We start from the raw sequence: 19,957 nt of genomic DNA on the forward strand, positions 1-19,957 counted from the left end.
CTCTCCCACTTTACATGGGTGCACTGGGGTTCTGTAATCCACCTGAAATATCACAAACCCAAAGTTTCTGCTTCAAGCCACCTTTTCACTACATCCTTAAATACATGTTCTCACTCTGCCCTCCTAACCTTAAATATACATTCTCACGTTATTTTTCTATTTGGTTTTAAGTAACTTAGTGAAAAGTCCAATTTTTGAGAGGCACAAAGAAGTAATGCTCTGAGAAAGCCTTTCAGAAAGACAAGCATAGAAAGCAGATTTCATGTAAAATTATAGAGTGCAATCTAATACTTTTGTGAGGAGGTGAGAGGAGGGAAGTGTAAGGAGGAGGGAGAGAACCTTGAACACTGATTGTTTTGCCTTTCTAAAGAATATTTCAGAGTCCTAGAGTCCAAGACTCAGAGTCAGTATTTTCCTGGGTTAAGAGTTTGTTCTTTCCTACAAAAACCAATCTACTTAACCAAGTTTCCTTTCCAGAAAAGGTAGAACTGGAGCACTCTTTTAAATTCTTGTTCAGTGTCTAAGGAGGACTTGGGATCAATAGGCCAACCTGTCTTGCAGGCTACTGAGGTAAAATTCCTAAGAGGTATAATCTCTGTTTTTAGCGGGCAGACCCTGGCTCATAGGAGGATCTGGCCCTAAGAGAAAAAGAGTGTTGATGGGGTTAGGAGTTAGAACTCAAAGCCGGATGGGATGGCAACAAACGGAACCAAGCAGTGGGCGCCTTCAGCCCCAGCCTGTCAGGTTGCAAGGATGAGTGCTTTGGACACAGCATGGCCCTCGGTCAGCTCGTTGTGGAGGTGCTTCCCGGCCATAGGGGCGGAGGCTGGGGCCAGCGCGGGGAGCCCAAGAACCCAAGAACCCAATGACTCCTCAGTCAGGTCCATTCTTACTTTGAGTCATCAAAGCCTCATCTCAGACCACGTGTGATGCAGACGAGGAGAGACCTGTTCCCAGCAGGCTGTTGGGGGGCGGCTGCTGTTTCTGGGGGCTGACCTGGTTTTCCCGTCTTGGGACTTTGTACCTCCTTTGCCCCTAAATAGAGCACAACACCACTCCATGTTTGCTGCTGGGTCTGGGGCTCAGAGGCATCACGGAGGTAAAAGCTTCTTTTTAAGTTTTCTGCCAGTAACAAACGGATTCAATTATAAGAGCAGTACTCCCTGATCCTGAATCCCCGCCAACCAAAAGAAAGCTGCGTACACACTCCTGAACTTTTACAACTCTACAACTCAAGAGCATGTAAGGTGTGTGTAATACAGCTGTAAATCTTGCCAACAGTCGAGCCCCACCCACTGGCCGCTGGGAAGCTGTGCTTTGAATTGCACCCGGCACACAGCCATCCTATCAACTCTCTGCTAAAAGCCTCTCCATTGCTCCATTTCTCACAACTTTTTTACTTCTATCCTGAGTCCTGCAGAGATAACAGCCACCAAAATTCACCAGCATGTACACTGGGTTTTTCTTTTCACTATATCTCAGACAATCTGCTCCATATTTGGATAAATAGGAAAAAAAAAAGGCAAAAATTTTTGCTTTAGATCCTCTCAGAAGGCATAAAAAAATGAAGTACAAACACAAGTCACTTGACAATTTTATGATTAATACCAATAAATGGAAAACAGACAGTTTTGAGCGTTGCTAACATAATCAAACTTTTCATGCCAACCCGCTCAATCACCCCATTTCTCGGATCTATTTCTAGAGGTACCAGATCTGAAGATGAAATCACTTTTGCATATCAAAGATGTATCCAGGATTAAACACAGGAGATAGAACTCCATGTGAAAAGCCATTGGTTCATGGGAACAACACTTCTGGTTTAATTAAACACTCAAAAATCGGGTGCCCAACAAAACGCTTGGTTTCTGTTTACATGTGTAACATGCCAAAATGTTAAATGTGAGTAGGAGAAATGAGATGAGGCTGTTTCATCTCTGAGTAGAAGGTGGAGATTTTCTGGGAAGACACTGTCTGAGGCCCAAGTAGTGTTGTCAAATGGAAGACGTGTAGGGTTTGCTTCATTCTTGCTTGATAAGAACAAGAAATCCCAGGGAAAAAGGTCATCCACATAAAAATGAACAAAGTCCCCAGTGAACAAGTTTGGGGTGGGGCTTAGCAGTTCATTTTACAGTTGGGGAAAACTATTTTAGTCATTTGGCCAAAAACCGTATGTGGGGAGGGAACTTAAAATGCTAGGCTATTTGACTCTCCCTGCATTTTTCTGCTTGAAGCAGGATAAAAAGCCTTAAATTTTGGCTGCATCTCTATTTATGTAACAACCACAGCTGCTCCCCAGAATAGCTGCTGCTGGCTGAAAGAACTAAGGGCTTTTGTTGCTACATTTGAGTCCATATTCTAAAGCACTTGACTGAATTTCTTTCCCCTCACTTTTGCTGCCCCTTGTCCAACAGGAGATGTTGTCCTGTTAGCACATCAGTGTGCCGTCAACCATGTGGATGGATTTTGAAGTCATGGCTCATCTTCTCAGCAAGAACACATTTAGCTCCTTATTCTATTCTGTGGCAGGTGATGTCTTGACCACCTGAAACATCGTAACTACCCACCATAGGATGGAGGCAGTGTGGCTGATGCAGAGGCCCTTCAAATCCACAATCCCAAAAGAGAGAAGCAGACAGGGCTCCTACAGGGTTTTTTTTCTGGGGACAAACCCAAACCTAGACTGCTGGCGTGGCATTTAATGTGGTGCTCTCCCCTAAAAGTAACAAAGAGAACCCTCGTGAAAGCTATCAAACTTGTTAAAAAAATACAAAAGTTATTTTTTCCTTTTGATCACTATTTACTTGTGACAATATTTGTTAAAAATATTACCTCTGTCTTTGAGAAGAGATCATTCTCTTCATATAACATGGAAAAATAAACTCTACAGAACACACAGTCAACATTCCCCACCCCTGCCCAGGTGCTTTTGGCTCTCGCATCTCCAAATACCACCACCAGTGTACATGGACTATGTTTTCTAGTAGGCAAACACTTTTCCCTGTATCATCCAGTGCTGGAAGAAGGAGAAAAAGGAAGTGGCAAGGATCATATAGCATTTTAAAGGGAATAAACAGGGAAATAGGATGGTCTACTTGCCAATGAAATGAAAGCTACCAGCGCAGTTTCAAGCCCTCCTAAAAAGTCATGGGATGTCCCTTCACCTCTTCTCACCACTTCAAGCCCTGCTGATGCTTGTTAGGATATTAATGGAAGGGATAGGAAGCCATTTAGGCCAATTATCAAAGTCACTACAAAGGGAGGCTCAACTTTACACCCAGGATTATTTTTAAACACTGAGCTGGATGAATGGTAGAAGACAAGGATACATAAAAACAGTAAAATGTTTATTTTCTTAGAAAAAAAAAAGTGGGGAAGAGGGATTCAAATTGATTGTGATCACACTTCCATTTGCATCTGAGCAAAGCCAATGTTGCAAGCTTAAAATCCTTGATTAATATACCTATTAAATGAAACGACCTGCTGCTGGCTCCTGTGTCACTCCCAGGAGTCACGGCACAACATGCTTTTAATCGAGAATAGCTTCTCTACTTCTTCTTAGCAGAGAAACAAGGCTCGCCATAGCAACCATCCCATCTCCAAAGCTCAACACTGCCAGTGAGAAGCAAGGCTCAGTCCGTCTCTGGACTGCTCAGGTGAGACGGGGAGAAAGGAGAGGGCAGGGAGAGACGCTTGTCTTAGAAGCAGAACCTTTCTAGAATAGAAGTTTGATATCTGAGTTCACCACTACCTCATCTTATAGAAAATAGGTTGGAGAGCATCTGTAAAACCAACAGTATTTTTAAGGTGAAACTGCAGAATTTTGCTGCATACCTGGACACAAGAGAAGTGAAAAGTTGCGACAAGTTTTAACTAGCAGCAACAAAGAAAGTTCGATAACAGTTTTTTTTTTTGTTTGTTTTTAGCAATATTCCTTTGCAAGTTCATTAAGAAACACTGTAATTTAATGGGGCATATGGTATGGAACGATCTTCTTTTGCTATAGTGCGCTGCTCATTGCAGAGAACCGACCTTTGCAAAGATTTCAACGGGGTAGTGTAACCTATTTACACAGTAGTAGCTCCTGTTTTGAGTGGTCGAATCGGTGCTATGTGATATCCTCTTCTTCCGAACAGTAATCCCGACCCTTGGAGAAAGAAAAGAACAACGCGTGAATGAGAAATTCAAAGCAGAATCTGAAAGTAACAGTACTTGTAATAAATTTTTTCAGTACATGTTTCTTTGAGACAGAATCCATGCTTTACCAGTGATTAATGCAAACAAGGTTGATTATTTTGTAATATGTGTTGGCTGATCGAATAATCAATTTTATGTTTGTTATGTAAGAATTTATACTATACTAAACACATACAAGACTCAGCCTCTCACCAAGAAACGTCAAAAGGATAACCCATTCAGGAGACCAATTTCTCATCAGGAAGAATGAACACATCCCTTTCAGTTTGAGCTGGGACTGCCCACATTCTAGCACTACATCCCCATGCCTGGAACTTACAATTTTACAGAAGAAGATGATATAATCCAGGGATGTCTTAGTTTTAAATCTATTCTAAATTAAAACGGATGAAAAAAACAACAACCCTGCAAGATAAAAGTGGTGCCTTGTTACTTGTGAGGAAACTTCAGGGAAACCCAAGAACACAGGCTGGATCTTGCGTTTTCCTTTACACCCGTAGTGACTTGGTAAGTGAATTAAAATTAAAAAAGTTTCATTTTTATTATTATCGTTCTGTCAGCAGCTCTGAGAACCAAATATTCTAGTAGCAGAAAACTTGGAAATACAAAACACATCAAGAGTAAGAGCTACCATATGGCCCCCCAGTGCAGATCTAAGAAAGGAGAAGACAAACCCTGTAATCATAGGGTAGCGAGAGAAACTAAAATCTCAGCACAGCACCCCACAGGGGTCCAAGCCTCACATTGGCCCTACCCGAGGGAGAGGAAGAGAGGAAGCTCGCTCCTACAACATGACTTCACATCTCATTTAAATTTTTAAAGAACTATGTTAAAAAGAGACTCTTAAAGCCTCAGGGCCGTCAGGAGGCAGGAAGTGGGAGTGAGCCCGGCTTGGGGGATCTGCAGCAATATCCTTAGCTGGATCATGGCCTTTCCTCCTAAAGCAACCGCAAAATAGAAGTCTTTGTAAAGACCCTTTACACAGTTAGCATTAGGGACCGTTAGGCACAATTCTACTCTTGTGCAAAGGGCACCCTGAAAGCTACAGAGAGCAAGATCCCCAGGAGGCCCCCTGCCAGCTATAAGGACGGAAATGCCTGATGATGCTGACAAGGAAGGGTTGTTTGAAAGAACCACAGGGGCACTTCGGTGCAGCTCAAAAACCCTGAAGGAGCACTTGCCTAGCAAAATTTCTCTGACCAAGCAGGCTTTCATGTTCTCTTCAGCTGTCTGTATTATTTTCCTGTAAAGTTAAAGAAGTTTACATCAACTCGGAACATTCATTTCTAGGGTCCCAAGGTAAGGAGGTTTTATGTTTGTTGAGATGTCTAGGCTGAGAATTGAAGAGTTTAAGGAATAGTGAAGGAAAGGACATTATCCTAATTTTAAATTCTGCTCATTTCAAGAGGAACAACTCAAAGAGTGACTTCAAGTAAAGAAACTCTTCCTCCAAAGGGCCTAAAGTACTCTTTCTCCTCAGGTTTAAAAGGGACAAATATTCTGCAACTGTCCACCCAATTTAGGGTGTGATTTTTTTTCTAGAAATCTTTAATACATTTCTCTACATGTGTGTGCATTTAGCAAAATGCACACATCTTGAGTAAGACCTTAAGAATTTAGCAAATGGCTGTGAAATGAGTATCTTCGCATTGAAGAAGACTAGACTTAAGTTACTGGGGAGAAGCACTAACTTATCAGTTTCCTCATCTGTAAAATGAGGACAATAAGACCTAACTTTTCTGGTTGTTGGGGGAATTAGAAGCAACACACATAAAGCATTTAGCAAAGTTTGCCACATAGTAGTTGCTTAATCAATTATAGCCTTTATGATTATATTGAAAATTGAGATCAACACTTGTAGGTCATTTGTAGGTAAGAAATTGGGTCCACATCTGGAAACATCAGTTATGTACAAGTCCTCAAACAAGCTGGGAGTGCTCCCACCTGAGGGCCTGGGAACTTGGTTTTCCTCCTTCCTGGTTGGCTCCCCCGACCCCCAACCCATCCATTATTTTCCATCTTCTAGATCTCTGCTCCCATGTCTCCTCATGAGAGAGGTCCTCCCTGAACACCCTGTATAAATAGCACTTCTTACATCCTGCTCTATTTTTCTTTATATTACTTATCATTACCTGGCATTATTAATATATCAATTTATTTCTTTTCTGACTGTCTTCCCCCTTGAATGGAAGCTCTGAGTAGGCAGAAACTTTGTTTTATTTACGGCTGCATCCCCAGGACTTGGAGCAGTGTCTAGAACATACTGAATGAAAAATATCTAGACAATTCTGAAATTTTGGAGTTGATAGGACTTAGAGGTTTTCCTGTCTGATCTTCCATTTGCTGTAGGACAGGTCTCCATCCACCATAGGCAGGGAGCTTTCTCTTCCTGCTTGAATATGTCAGATACTTTTCCAAGTCACCCATGAAACTGTTAAAACAGCTGAGCCCAAATCCTGCCTCCTTGTAACTCCCACAGAATGGCCTAGTCTCGGCCTTTGGAACCAGAAGGTGTCTTTACAGACCAACAGCATCCCGGTTCCTTTACTTTCAAATAACATGTTTTCCATCCAGGGCTCCTTCCCTTGGATGTGCTTCCTAAGGCATGTAAGAATTAAGTATCTGACACAGGTGGTTCACCAGAAAAAAAAAAAACATTCTAAGAAACTCAATAATTATAACAGTAAAGAAAACTGAACTTTTGTGAAAGCTCGGAAAAGGGAGATAAATCTTTAAGCCTTGAAGGAGCAAAAACAACAAAAAAAATCACAAAGCTAAAGAGGAAGATTAACATATTTGGTCACAAAAAAAATGAAACTTTCTATGTCAAAAAAATAAGTAAAGCAAGATAAAAAGGCAAGCCTCATACTGGGAAAAATACCTGTAGTAGACAATAATATCCAAATGATAAATGTTAGGAGAAGCTCATACAAATAAAACCTAACAATAAGAGAACCCCAATAAGAGGGAAAGGGCATAATCTGAAAGCTCATACAAAAAATAAATAAATAAAATCAGTGAACACACAAGTGGAAGAAAGGCCTACTCAGTAATCAAAACATAAAAATTAAAGTAATGAGATATTGTATAAAATGGTACGGCTGCTTTGAAAAGCAATTTGGTAATATGTATCATGAGTCATAAAACTGTTCATTCCCTTTATTATAGCAATCATAGAAATCAGTATTGAAGATAAAGCCCCAAATATGTATATTTTATACGTATATGCACTGGAAACCTGGGGCTGGGGGTGGGAGTGGGGACTGTCTGTGAGTGGGCACCAGAGGTCTTATGAGGTGAGAGAAATGTTCTAAAACTGGAAGGTGGTGATAGTTGCACAATTCAGTAAACTGACTAAAAATCACTGAATTGTACGCATAAAACAAGTAGATTTTATAGGATGTAAATTATACCTACGTAAAGTTGAAAAATATACGGACAAATATTTTCATTGCAGCATTTCATTAGGCATGAAAAAAACACAATCTAATATCCCAAAGAGAAAATGGTTACTTCATGCAATCTCTACTACCAAAGAAACTAGCACACAAACAGGACTAAATCACCCTTTGTGTCCCAAACAGGAGGGTCCTCCCTGTAACCCTGTGTTTTCACACACGTTGCTTCCCTCCCTTATTCCCGCCCCCCACTCCGTAGTCTTTTCACTTGGCTGCTTAGTCTCTGTGATCTTGTTCTAGTACCATATCAAGTGAAATCTCCCCCAGTTGCTCTAGGGAGAATCAGTCTTTCCCCTCAGCACTCGAGCCATCACTCCACCATGTCTGGTAATAATTTTAGCCTAAATGCTTGCCTCCCCTACCAGAGTGGGCTGGGCAGGAAAGGTCTCTTATTCATTCTTGTTTCTTTGATACCGAATGGAATCCTTGGTGTGTCCCACATCACAAAGGTCAGGAATACCCCAGTGTTTGGAGGAAAGCAGTGCTGGGGGTGGGGGTTCAGGATGGAGGCTGTTTAATGGGGTTGTAGAGGAAGTATCTTGCTGCTTTAATAAGTGACGCAAACTGTCAGCATTTTGCAGATTACACTGAAAGAGGTAGAGCTCTTTATCAATAGAACTGAGTAAGTTTTAAGCAAAAGTCCAAGCAGAGACTGGGGGTTGCACAGGCCCAGTTACAAAAACAGCCTGGGTTGTAGGTGAAGAGCAGTGGGGTCGCAAGGAGAGAGAAGGGAAATTGGTGTTAGAATTCAACTGTCCATTATTCATCATTTTTATTTATATAAAGAATACCTATGTAAACCACATATGGAATCATATCTTTTTCTCTTTCCATAGATCCAGTCAGGTAACTTAAACTCAGTCTTTTGTTGACATTGTAAGACTCACAAATACTGCTATGGAGTCAGATATCTGAATATTCCAGTCAACATTCTCTTGTTTGGAGAAGGCAAACATGAAATTTTGTAATGAAGTCTCACTACAGAAGTTTGCTTTAATGAGACTCAGTTCTGTCTGGAAGTGTCAGCTGTTACACTTGTCACAAAGCAGGCTCTTGTTTGTTGACTGACTGAGTGACCCACTGAAGCATTCAGCCTATTCTCCTGGTTGTCTCTGGATGACTCCAGGAACCTCTGTTGAGTTTCTGGCCCACGCATTATTTTGGTCCTCCTACTACATCTGCTTCCTTTACAAGACTCCTCTCCTTCCTCCCCCTTATTAACCATGGGCTTCCTGAGTCTGCATTTTTGTACTCACTTATCCCTCCTGCACAGCATTCCACACTGCATTGTGGGCTTTCTGAGAGGCAAAGAGCATCTTGATTCACAAAGCATGATTGTGCTAACAGGATTTTGGTGCAGAGATTTAATGGGCCATCTTCCTTCTCCTCTGCCCACTTAAGACCTTTTCCCAAGTATTACCAGCCAGAGACCACCTCAGATCCAAATTTCTATGAGAACCCAACATTTAAGCTTGGTCCTTGAACCAGGATTACAGGGGCAGGATAAGGACATTCCACAGCTTGAGCACTGTGAATGACTAGCTAGAATCCAGAATAAAAGGAGGCGGAGGAGGGTGCAAAAGGTTGGAAGAGAAGAATGAGTGACATCTGCAGGGGCTGTGGGTTTATTAATTCTTCTCCCATAGGGCGGCAGGGTTGGAAGCAGACCTCCTCCATCCCTCAGGGCTGGAAGTGTCCTCTTCAGCCAGGCAGCACTGTTCAGCAGCATTTTTGTTTATAGTCCAACAACAATTTGTAGCAACAGTTTTGAGGAAATGACGAAGAAAAGCAAAAATAATTAGCCGCGGTGTTAAAGTCTCCTCCCCCAGCTCACTTCATTAGAAACATCAATGGAGACTTTTAATAGCAGTCTCCGTCTCTAATGAGCTTTATGCTAATTAGACTCATGCGTTATTATTTCATCTGGAAAAAGGTCTTGCTTGTAATGAGAAGTGGGAGTGTGACAGCCTCTGACTGTTTCTTTGACCATATATAGGGAGGCTCACCGTGATAATAACTGCAGTGACAACAATCACAGTATACTGGGCTTTTCATTTCCAAGACAGAATAAATATTAACCAAACAGCTTTAATCCCCCCACGAAATGTTTATTATACCCCAAGTCCCCATTCTACCTACAGAAGGAAGATCTTTAGAATCTTTAAGTAGATGTTTCTCAAGCTTTCTCTAAGGATGGCACTTAGATGACTTCAGTTTTGCATCTTCCACAAGGAGGTGAGTGGAGGTGAAGGTAGAGAAATGGAGTACTGGGCCAAGGCCTGGGAAGTACAATTTCTACAGGCCGTATTGAACTGATGGCCTAGAGCAAGGCTCTGCAAACTTTTTCTGTGAAGGGCCAGATAAGAACATGTTTCAGGCTGTGGGCATTATGGTCTTGGTTGCAACTACTCAGCTCTGCTGTTGTCAAGTGTGAAAGCAGACATAGACAAAAGTAAATGAATGAAATTAGCAGTGTTCTAATCAAACTTTATTTGTGGATGCTGAAATTTGAATTTCTTATCATTTTCAAGTGATACAAACTATTTCCTTCTTTCTCCTTTTTTTAAATCTTTTTACATCCACTTAAAAATGTAAAAACCATTCTTAGCTTGTGGGGTGTACAAAAACAGGTTGTGTCGGGATTTGGCCAAGTCTCAATTTGCTAGTGATGGGAGGTCCCTGCCCACAGAAAGAAGAGAGCCATGGACTAGTAACGGAGGAAGGAGAAGGCCCAGATAGAGAGTGGAGAGTAGGTGTCCTGGGCCCAGGGTTGAGGAGGACCCACAGGGACAGGGCTAGAGAGGATAAGCTGTGCCCAGCGCAAAAAGACAAGCAGGGTCCACGGAGCTTCATCATGGATTCTGAGGCTTCCACTGGCCGGATTAACCTAACACATTTCCTGGGAATGAGTGCTGTGGGAAGACGAAAATCGAGGGAGGCCCACAGGACACATGAGAGACTGGGGCAAGCAGAATTGATTGAATTGGTGGGGACTCTGATTAAATGAAAGGTTGTCACAAATCTGGTCAACTACCCAGTGAGAACAGCAATTAACAGAGGTCAGGCAGTTAAACTACATCTGTGACCATGACCATCAGAGTCCTGGGAGATAGGAGTGATCTCAAATGAAATCTAAGACAGGAGCATTTCAGGTGACCTTGAGCATGGCTCAACATCCACCTATTAGTGCTTCCTGAAGGGCTTTCTCCACCAAAACTGCACACTCTGGGCTGCGGTGGAAGGTGTGAGCTTTTGCTTCTTGACATTTAGGCATAAATATATTCCTATGTTTTCATAACTTCTTTTAATTTTCAGAAATTAAAATGATACAAAAAGCATAAAGAATGCACCAAACATTACATTCCTACCACTCACATGTAAGAACTAGTAGTATTTTGTAATATTTGCTTCCAGACTCCCTCCAACCCCCATCCCTAGGGGCAACGATAATCATAGGTTTAGTATGTGTCCTTCCAGCTCATTTTTGATACTTTAATATTCATATCATATCTATACTATATCATATGTAGCATACTATATGTATATAAAAGAATGTTTAAATATATAACAGCATAAATACATGTCATTTATAAATATATCCCATACAAATATACCATACTAATGTGGAAGTGTCTGTGTATCAGTGCTTGGTAAATAGCAGGTGCTTAATATTTGTTGAATGTGCATCCATAAACAATATATGGTATGGTTGTGTGATTTTAATTTATATGGTATCATACAATATTTATCATTCTGCATATTTCTCTGTTAATTTAATAATACAATTTGAAATGTATAATAGTGGCTCATTCCTTTTAATTGCTGCATAATATAATATTCCACTGCAGGAATACAGAGGATTTTGTTTATTCATTCTCTCAGTGACGGGCACTTGTGCTGCTTCCTTGTTTTTTTTTTGCTTTTGAACACACGAATGCTGCAGTGAATTTTATTGTACACGTGTAAGAGAATTTCTAGGATATAGACCGAGAAGTTCAATTGATGGGTTTTACTGATTTGTGTTAATAATACTTCTTTATATATTCTGGCTACAAATTCTTTTGATGTCTTAAGTGTTGCAAATATATTTCAGACTGGTTTACTGGAAGCACTGCAATTGGGAATTATCGGGCTCATTAAAAAGGTGGAAATTTTTTTCCCATTGTTTTGCTTTGTTTTGTTTGGAAATGTTTTTTTATTTGATAAATATGTTTTTTTGTTTGATAAAGTTTTTTAAAAGAAAAAAAAGGTGGCTATTGACCTATGGTATTCACCTGTATTCTTGTGTCTATTTTCAATTTGTTAAGAACCCAGAAGGGAGGCAAGGTATAATTAAGCATCTCCAAATGTCTAACAGCCAGCTTTCTGAAACTGAGTTCAAAATATTTTGTTGTTCTTCTTTTGAATCCATTTAGAAAAATGGGATTAAAATTAAGGTCGTCTAGAAGTGTCTGCTCCAGGACTGCTTTTTCCAGGAATGGAGCAGAAAATGCCCCTGCTCAATGGAATTTCCAAGAGAGAGGAATTAAGTTATCCTCCATACAACAGGATACTTCAGAATAAAAAGTTCAAGACATGTACATAACACAATATGCCTCATAATTCCTTTTTAACTGATATAAATGGGCATATCTCATTTGCCACAGAGGGTTCTGTATAGTGGGAGATGAAAAAGTCAGGGGTAAATTGGAGAAGATACTCCCCTAAGGTTCACTCCTGACAGGTAAAGATCCCATTTTCTAATTTCTCATTATGCACCTCCCAGGGCCCCTGGCTCATTTCTAGGTCCAGAGAACATGTTCAAGTGAAGATTGGTAAATGAATCAAAGAAGTCAGTCTTACAATTTCTGTGATTTGGGGATCTCCCTTCCTACTTTTTTTTTTTTTTTTTTTTTTGGTTGTTGTTTCAAGCATTTTAAGGCAGATATTCATGAATATTTTTTAAAAGGTTTATAAAAACCCCACAAGATTAAAAAAGAATGAAACTTCCAAACAGGAAAAAGGTATCTAAGGTTCAGCTGTACCCATACTAATGACTCACTGACTCATTCTGTATTCATAGCTCAAAAGCCAGCACAGATTATTTAGCTTTATAAATATTCACAAGAATCCTTGCCAAGTTTATATCACATAGGAGAAGGATCACTGCATTGGGAAGTATTCTACTCTAATACTCTATCTACACAGAGACAGCTATATACCCAAGAAATGTACTTGCTTGCCCAAGATTCAAACCATTAAGTTCTGCATTTTCAGTTTCAGTCTTAGCACCCCCAAATTCTTTCTCTATGAATGGCCTTGATGATACAGATATAGGTAAGTTCACCCAAATAAAAATGACCAATTACAGAGCATGTACAACACACCAAATACTATGCTAGAGATTCTTTGTAAATTTTCTTTAATTTCTTAAGCAAGTTTCATTAGTGAGGAAATTGAGGATAAGAAAGGTTAAACAATTAGCCTGAAGTAACAGTTACTACTGCCAGACAGTCCTTGGATGTGGCCCAGGTTGCAAGAGCAGGTTTTGCTGCTACGCAACACAGACCCTTTCCCTCAATCTCTCGCTCTTTTTTTTTTTAATGCATTTTTTTATTGTGAACTTTAGCATATATACATAACAGTGATAACTTTCAAAGTACCATTTAACAAGTAGTTAGAGAGCAAATTTCAAAGAATGTCGCAGTTCCACAACTTCAGCCATTTCCATTATTGTAAAATATAACATACACACAGAAAGGTGTTAACTTTCGATGTACAGCTCAACAAGCAGTTAGTTATGTAGGTAATTTCAAAAATTGTCATGGGTTATAGTTCCACGGTTTCAGTTCTTTCTTATTATGAAATATCGGGTATCTACAGAAAGGTGAAGACTTTCAAGGCACAACTCAATGAATAGCTATAGAGCAAATTTCTAAGAATTTATAGGGTGCAGGTCTACCATTTCAGTTATTTCCTTCTAGCTATAGATACCCTAGCATTTAAAAAATATATTTATATAAAGTTTCAGTATTCATAATTCTTTGTTAAATCCTATCTTGTCTGTTGTGACCCCTTCCTCTCAATCTCTCTCTCCATCTTCAGGGGTGTCTAGCAGTGAGCACCCTAACATGTTCATATTGAAAGGGGCTGTCGATAGTACGGAGAAGGAGGCTGCATCTGATTGTTTCCCTCAATCTCTCTTACTCAAGCTTTCTGGCATTGTACCATCTAAGCTGCTCCAGATTTTTTTATTATTATTTAAAAAAAAGATTTCAAGCTTAGAGAAAAGTTGCAAAGATTGTACAGTGACCTGAGGACCTCCTATCATGGCTGAGCCCTCTGCTATAAGACTCTGCTCAATCACATCTCCTTCCTTTATAAGCTCTTGCCTCTATTTTAAGCCAAGTGGTCTTATTTGCACTATTCGCTCATTCAACAAGTTTATTGAACATCTGTTCTGTCCCAAGCACTTGCTAAGTTGTGGGGAAACAAAACCAAATGAGACCCACTTCTTATCCTTAGGGAGTTCCCAGTTAAAAGTTCTAGTCCTTTTAGATGTTCTTAAGTAGAAAAGCAGGTAGTTACAGAGGTCAGCACCGTCTCTATCCCAGAGTACTTTTGTAGGGCTAAAACCCAACCCCAAAGATTGCAAGGGCTGTGGGGAGGAAGGGGAATGGACAGCTGAAGAAGAAAGAAGCTAAATGGGAACAGGCCAAGGGAATGAAACCTGCCCCATCACTGCATCCGCTGCTCACAGGGATCCCTTGGGTTGCCTTTCCTTACCAAGTGCCTCCATCTATGGAAAATGCCACCATTCACTCGCTGCACCCCTCACTGCTGTTCAGTTTGAGCATTCTCAGACCTCACTCTTAAAAATGGCATGGTTCTTGATGTTTATTGCAGCATTATTCACAATTGCCAAGAGATGGAAACAGCCCAAATGTCCATCAACGGACGAGTAGATAAACAAACTGTGGTATATACACATGATGGAATATTATGCAGCTGTAAGACAGAACAAAGACATGGACCATATAATAATGTGGATGAACCTTGAGGACATTATGTTGAGTGAAGTTAGCCAGAAACAAAAGGACAGATTCAGTATGGTCTCACTAATATGAACAGACATGAATGAACAAACTTTGGGAGTTAAAAGCTGACAACACAGGCGACCAGAAGATAGAAAGAGGGCAGAGACCAGTGATTTGATGCTGAAGGACTACAGAATGTTTAGGATTGATTGCATAGATCCAGAAATAGATAGCATAATACTGTGTGATGGTAGCACAGTATTGTAAGTACACCGAACAAAGATGTCTGTGAGTAAAGCTGAAAGAGGTGGGATAGGAGACTGTATGACACCAGAGGTAAAGATAGATGATAAAGACTGGGACTGTATAACTTGGCAAAAACTGGAGTGGCCAATGACTGTTACTAAATATACAAATATAAAAATGTTTTTACATGTGGGAAAGCAAATGAATGTCAACCATGTAGAGAGTTGAAAAAGTGATGGTATTCGGGAAAAAACATAATCAAAGCAAACTGGAGTCTATGATCAACAGTAACATTGTAATATACCTCCATTAGCTGTAACAAAGGCAATATGCCAATGCTAAATGTATATGAGAGGGGGATATAGGGGAGGAATATGTTATTCTTGGTAGTGGTGTTATTTGCTGTCCTTACTATTATATTGTATTGTATGACGTTATTTTTCTTTTTATCATTTTTTTCTTATTGCTAAAAAAACAATTTTTCTTGTAGTAATCAATATGTTCAAGTGCTGATTGTGGTGATAAATGTACAACTTTATGATGATACCAAGAACAACTGATTGTACACTGTGGATAAATGTATGGTATGTGAATATAACTCTATAAAATTGTAGGAAAACATATATACAGGAGTAAAAGTGTTGCAGAAAACATGGTGACAGGGATGTACCTATCTACTGTTGATGAGCAGGTAGAATGGTGTGGCCTTTCTGAAGGTCAGTGTGGTGGTTCCACAAAAAGTTAGGTATGTGGGGACCAAAACGTCCTGCAACCTCATTATGGGGTATGTCATTTGACGATCTGAGAGCAGAGACATGAATGGACATTTGCAAACTGGTGTTCATGGAGGCAGTAATCATGATTTGCAAAGGGTGGAGTTGACCTAAGGGTACATTGACTGAAGAATGGAATGGTGTACTGTGGTGTACGCATACAGTGGAACATTGAGCAACTACAAGAAGGAGTGAAGCTGTGAGACACACAATGAGGTGAATGGATCCTGTACACAGTATTTGAGTGAAGTACACCAGAAATAAAGGCAAACACTTTAATGCCTCACCAATAAGGACTAACTACAATGTGTAAACTCAAAATTGAATCTTAGAACATAGCGTAATGTGGACATAATTATTGTAAAAGTCCCTAGATTGTAAGCTATTACAGCAGTTAACTCTATCCCTGAATTGTAATGCCTATCTCTAAACTTTGAGATGCTGATCCCTTAGTGTATAACCTGATTGGTCTCTGGAACAATGCATATCTCTGAGACACCTGAAACTCAGAGCTAGAGCTCGGCAGATATGAATGTCAGTATTAGTGCATACAGCCACAGTGAAAAAAAAAAAAAAAAAAGGCTGAAAAAGAGCCCAGACTTCAATTAGTGATATGAATGAAGCAGGTCTGGTTAAGACCAGGGCAAGCCAGGCCAAAGGGTAAAGGTTGAAACTGACAGTGTTTTAAAACTTCAACTTCCATGAGACGAAGGGAAGAGATATCTATTTGGTACAGGATCTAAATTTTCTAAACAGTACAACTCTACAGTTAGTTTGTTCAAACACCACAATTGCATGGAACTTTGAATAGGAAATGAGATACAGTAGGTTAGTATAGGCTGGAGTGAAATAGTGACACATCCCAGAGTAATTTGGGCAGACAATAAAAAATATATTTACAGCCTCCCCCTCCCCAGCCCCAAGGATCTAGGGGAAGGTGCAGATGTGTTGGACATCCTCACCTGGACTGGTGTTGATGTTGTCACAAACATTGGGACTGGTGGTTTGATGTGCTGAGCCCTTGATCATGGGACATGCCCTTATGAAGCTTGTTACTGCAAAGGAGAGGCTAAACTTGCATATAATTGTGCCTAAGAGTCTCCCCCTGAGTACCTCTTTGTTGCTCAGATGTGGCCCTCTCTCTCTCTAACTGAGCCACCTCGACAGGTGAACTCGCTGCCCTGCCCCCTACGTGGGACCCGACCCCCAGGGGTATAAATCTCCCTGGCAATGCAGAATACGACTTCCAGGGATGAATCTGGACCTGGCATCGTGGGACTGAGAGTATCTTCTTGACCAAAAGGGGGATGCAAAATGAGACGAAATAGTTTCAGTGGCTGAGAGATTTCAAATGGAGTCGAGAGGTCACTCTGGTGGACATTCTTATGCAGTATATAGATAACACATCTTAGGTTTTAATGTATTGGAATAGCTAGAAGTAAATACCTGAAACTACCAAACTCCAACCCAGCAGTCTGGACTCCTGAAGACGATTATATAATAATGTAGATTACAAGGGGTGACAGTGTGATTGTGAAGACCTTGTGGATCACACCCCCTTTATCTAGTGTATGGATGAGTAGAAAAATGGGGATAAAAACTAAAGGACAAATGGGGTGGGATAGGGGGGATGATTTGGATGTTCTTTTTTCACTTTTATTTTTTATTCTTGTCCTGGTTTTTCTGACGTAAGGAAAATGTTCAGAGATAGACTGTGGTGATGAACGTATAACTATGTTGTCATACTGTGGACAGTTGATTGTATACCATGGATGATTGTATGGTGTGCGAATGTATTTCAATAAAACTGAATTTAATAAAAAAAAGGCATGGTTCTTATTTGCATTCATATATTATATTACTCCAACACCAGAACTCTCCTCCCCTGTTGCTCCCTAAAGAATAAGGCTGAAAGAACCTCAAAAATCCTCTGAAAAACAAGAACTCCAGAAAAAAGAAAGTGAGCAGAAGCTGAGAGTGTTACATTTCTTCTAGGGTTGTTACCTGATTTGCTTTCCATGGCTGCACCACCTGTTATTGTTAGCTGGATGGGTGTGCTAGGTTCCTTAAAGCCCTGAAAGTGCTCACACGTTGCCAGTGTGAGGGGTTCTTCCACCAGTGTTAACAAAACGACTATTAAGATGTTACTGCATAAAGCTGTGCAGTAAGTATAAAAGCACTGAGTCACATCTTTATCCTTTATGAATGTAGCTTTAACTGGCTGACAGATGAGGGAAGGTACACGTGGGAGAGAGAAGCCAAGACAAGGGGATGAAGGGAAAGGAGATAAAGAAGGGTTTGGTTATTAACCAAAGCAAAGCCATAAAGTGTTTACCAAAGAGCAAGAAATTGTTCAACTGATTGATACTGGCAGCCCAGACCACTTGCAAGAGCACTTTCCACCAGCAGGGAGGATCTTGGTTGTTACTGAAAGTGAGGACTGCCGGTGGGAGGACGACACCAGGGCTTCCTTTGCACAGCGTGGAGCAGGCCACAGAACATTCTTAACAATTTGACACAACAGTCCCAGCTTTTCTCATCACTTGTTGGCACTGAGGAGGCCTTGAAAAACCCAGCCAGAAAGTAAAACCTGTCACATTAGAGGCACCTGCCAAACATTCCATTTGGATCTACAGCAGCTCTGAGGTTAAACAGTCTACTACAGGAATAGTTTAAAATGAAACCAAACATCATAGCTTATAATTACGCACAAGTCACTCTCTTCACCGGCTGCAAAGCAAACACCTTCTGTTCTCTGACACATTGATTTATAACGTGGGTCAGACGGACCTTGATGCATTATAATCAAAGGATCCCTGGAAATAAGTTTATAAATCCAGGCTTACCACGATCTTTCTCACCAACTGGATCAGTTCTGGGGTCCAGGGAGTCAGACCACTTCAGGAACCCAAACATTTTTCTAAGTGTAAATGCTTTTTCAGTAGTTGTAGAGGTCTACAGATAAACATCTTTTAAACTCAGCTGAGATAAATCCACACACTGCTTGCTCTCAGTTCCTCAAGATGTCACCTCAGATAATTCCAGTCAAGAGAGGAGAGATCTCAAAATCATACAGGAGTATGGGAGACACAGTAGGCAAGCTGAAGGCCTGCCCTCAGGGGCAAAAAGAAAGGAAGGAGAAAGGGTTTATGTGGCGCCATCTCACTCAGTTCCCTAATCCTCTTTAAAATGAAAGATATGTAGGGATAAAGTTAGGCTCATGAGTGCAGTTTGGGCCCTGGATCTGAGGGAAATACACCAATGAAATGCATTTTAAACAAATGTACAGGTTCTTTACCTGGGGTTGAAGGACTGGCTACCACCTGCAAATTACATTTTAAAATTTTGTGCATATGTGATTTTGTGCATTTTTATAAAGAAAGTCTTCACAGCGTTTGTAAGATTCTAAAAAGATGCCCACAACCCAACAAAATTTAAAATGCCTTGCATCAGAAAAATTAACCAGATGCAAATGGCATTGTTCTGAAACAATATCGATTTATTTAATATTCATGGTTCACTTTGGGAGGGCAAAACACTTCTTGGTCACTAGCTGTTCTTACATCCTCATAAAGCAAAATAAAAATCCCTGTTCTTGCCTGGGCAAGATACTAATATTGCAGATAATTAAAAAAGGTACTTACTTTTTCTGCTTCTTACAAGTTAAATCAAACCTACAGTAGAAAGCATATCTTAAAGTGTGATATAACCTGTATTTGGTACTACGGGTCAGAAACTCCTCCAGGGAACCAAGCTTTAACAGTCTGGATATCCTTTTTTTCCTCTAGATACAGCGAACTATGAGAGTTTAAATCGTTATCTTGCTCTGGCTTTTCTTAAAGCTGTCAACTCATGCAAATGCCGCTGTTTATATAAGGTTCAGGCGCCCGTGAATTGTGAGGCACAACTACAGGTTCTAATGAAGTAGAGGTTAGATATCAAAGTAAAAAAATGAGGTAAAAATAAACGAGGCCGCCCCCACTGACTCATAGTATTTTCACTCTCCAAAGAGAAAAGCAAAAGTAAATCAACGGAAGTTTATAAAGTGCCTTTGAACCTTCATTACTCTCCTGCAACCTCCCTCCCTTGATGGTCTCCAGATGTAGCACAGAGTCCTGGCCTTCGAGGCACCAACACAGTGAAATGGTCCCAAGTATCCACAGAGCTGTCCCAACTGCCTAGCTAATGGATTTAAAGTTTAAACACCTGACCCAACTTAGGAGGCAAATACTGGTGTTCAGTATAGGAAAACCTGACTCAGTGACAA

At 40.4% G+C, this 19,957-nt stretch overlaps 1 protein-coding gene across 1 annotated transcript in view; it reads right to left on the bottom strand.

Annotated features, from left to right (window-relative positions):
- Positions 1–1,582: 1,582 nt before the first annotated feature.
- Positions 1,583–19,957, bottom strand: part of C2H1orf21 (chromosome 2 C1orf21 homolog) — a 247,779-nt gene continuing 229,404 nt past the window's right edge. The window contains exon 6 of the mRNA XM_037825181.1: positions 1,583–4,147. Coding sequence (XP_037681109.1) covers positions 4,109–4,147 — 39 coding nt within the window. The 3' untranslated portion in view covers positions 1,583–4,108. The remainder of the gene's footprint in view (positions 4,148–19,957) is intronic.

The sequence above is a fragment of the Choloepus didactylus genome, chromosome 2 (genome assembly GCF_015220235.1).
Source record: "Choloepus didactylus isolate mChoDid1 chromosome 2, mChoDid1.pri, whole genome shotgun sequence".
NCBI classification, from domain to species: Eukaryota; Metazoa; Chordata; class Mammalia; order Pilosa; family Megalonychidae; genus Choloepus; species Choloepus didactylus.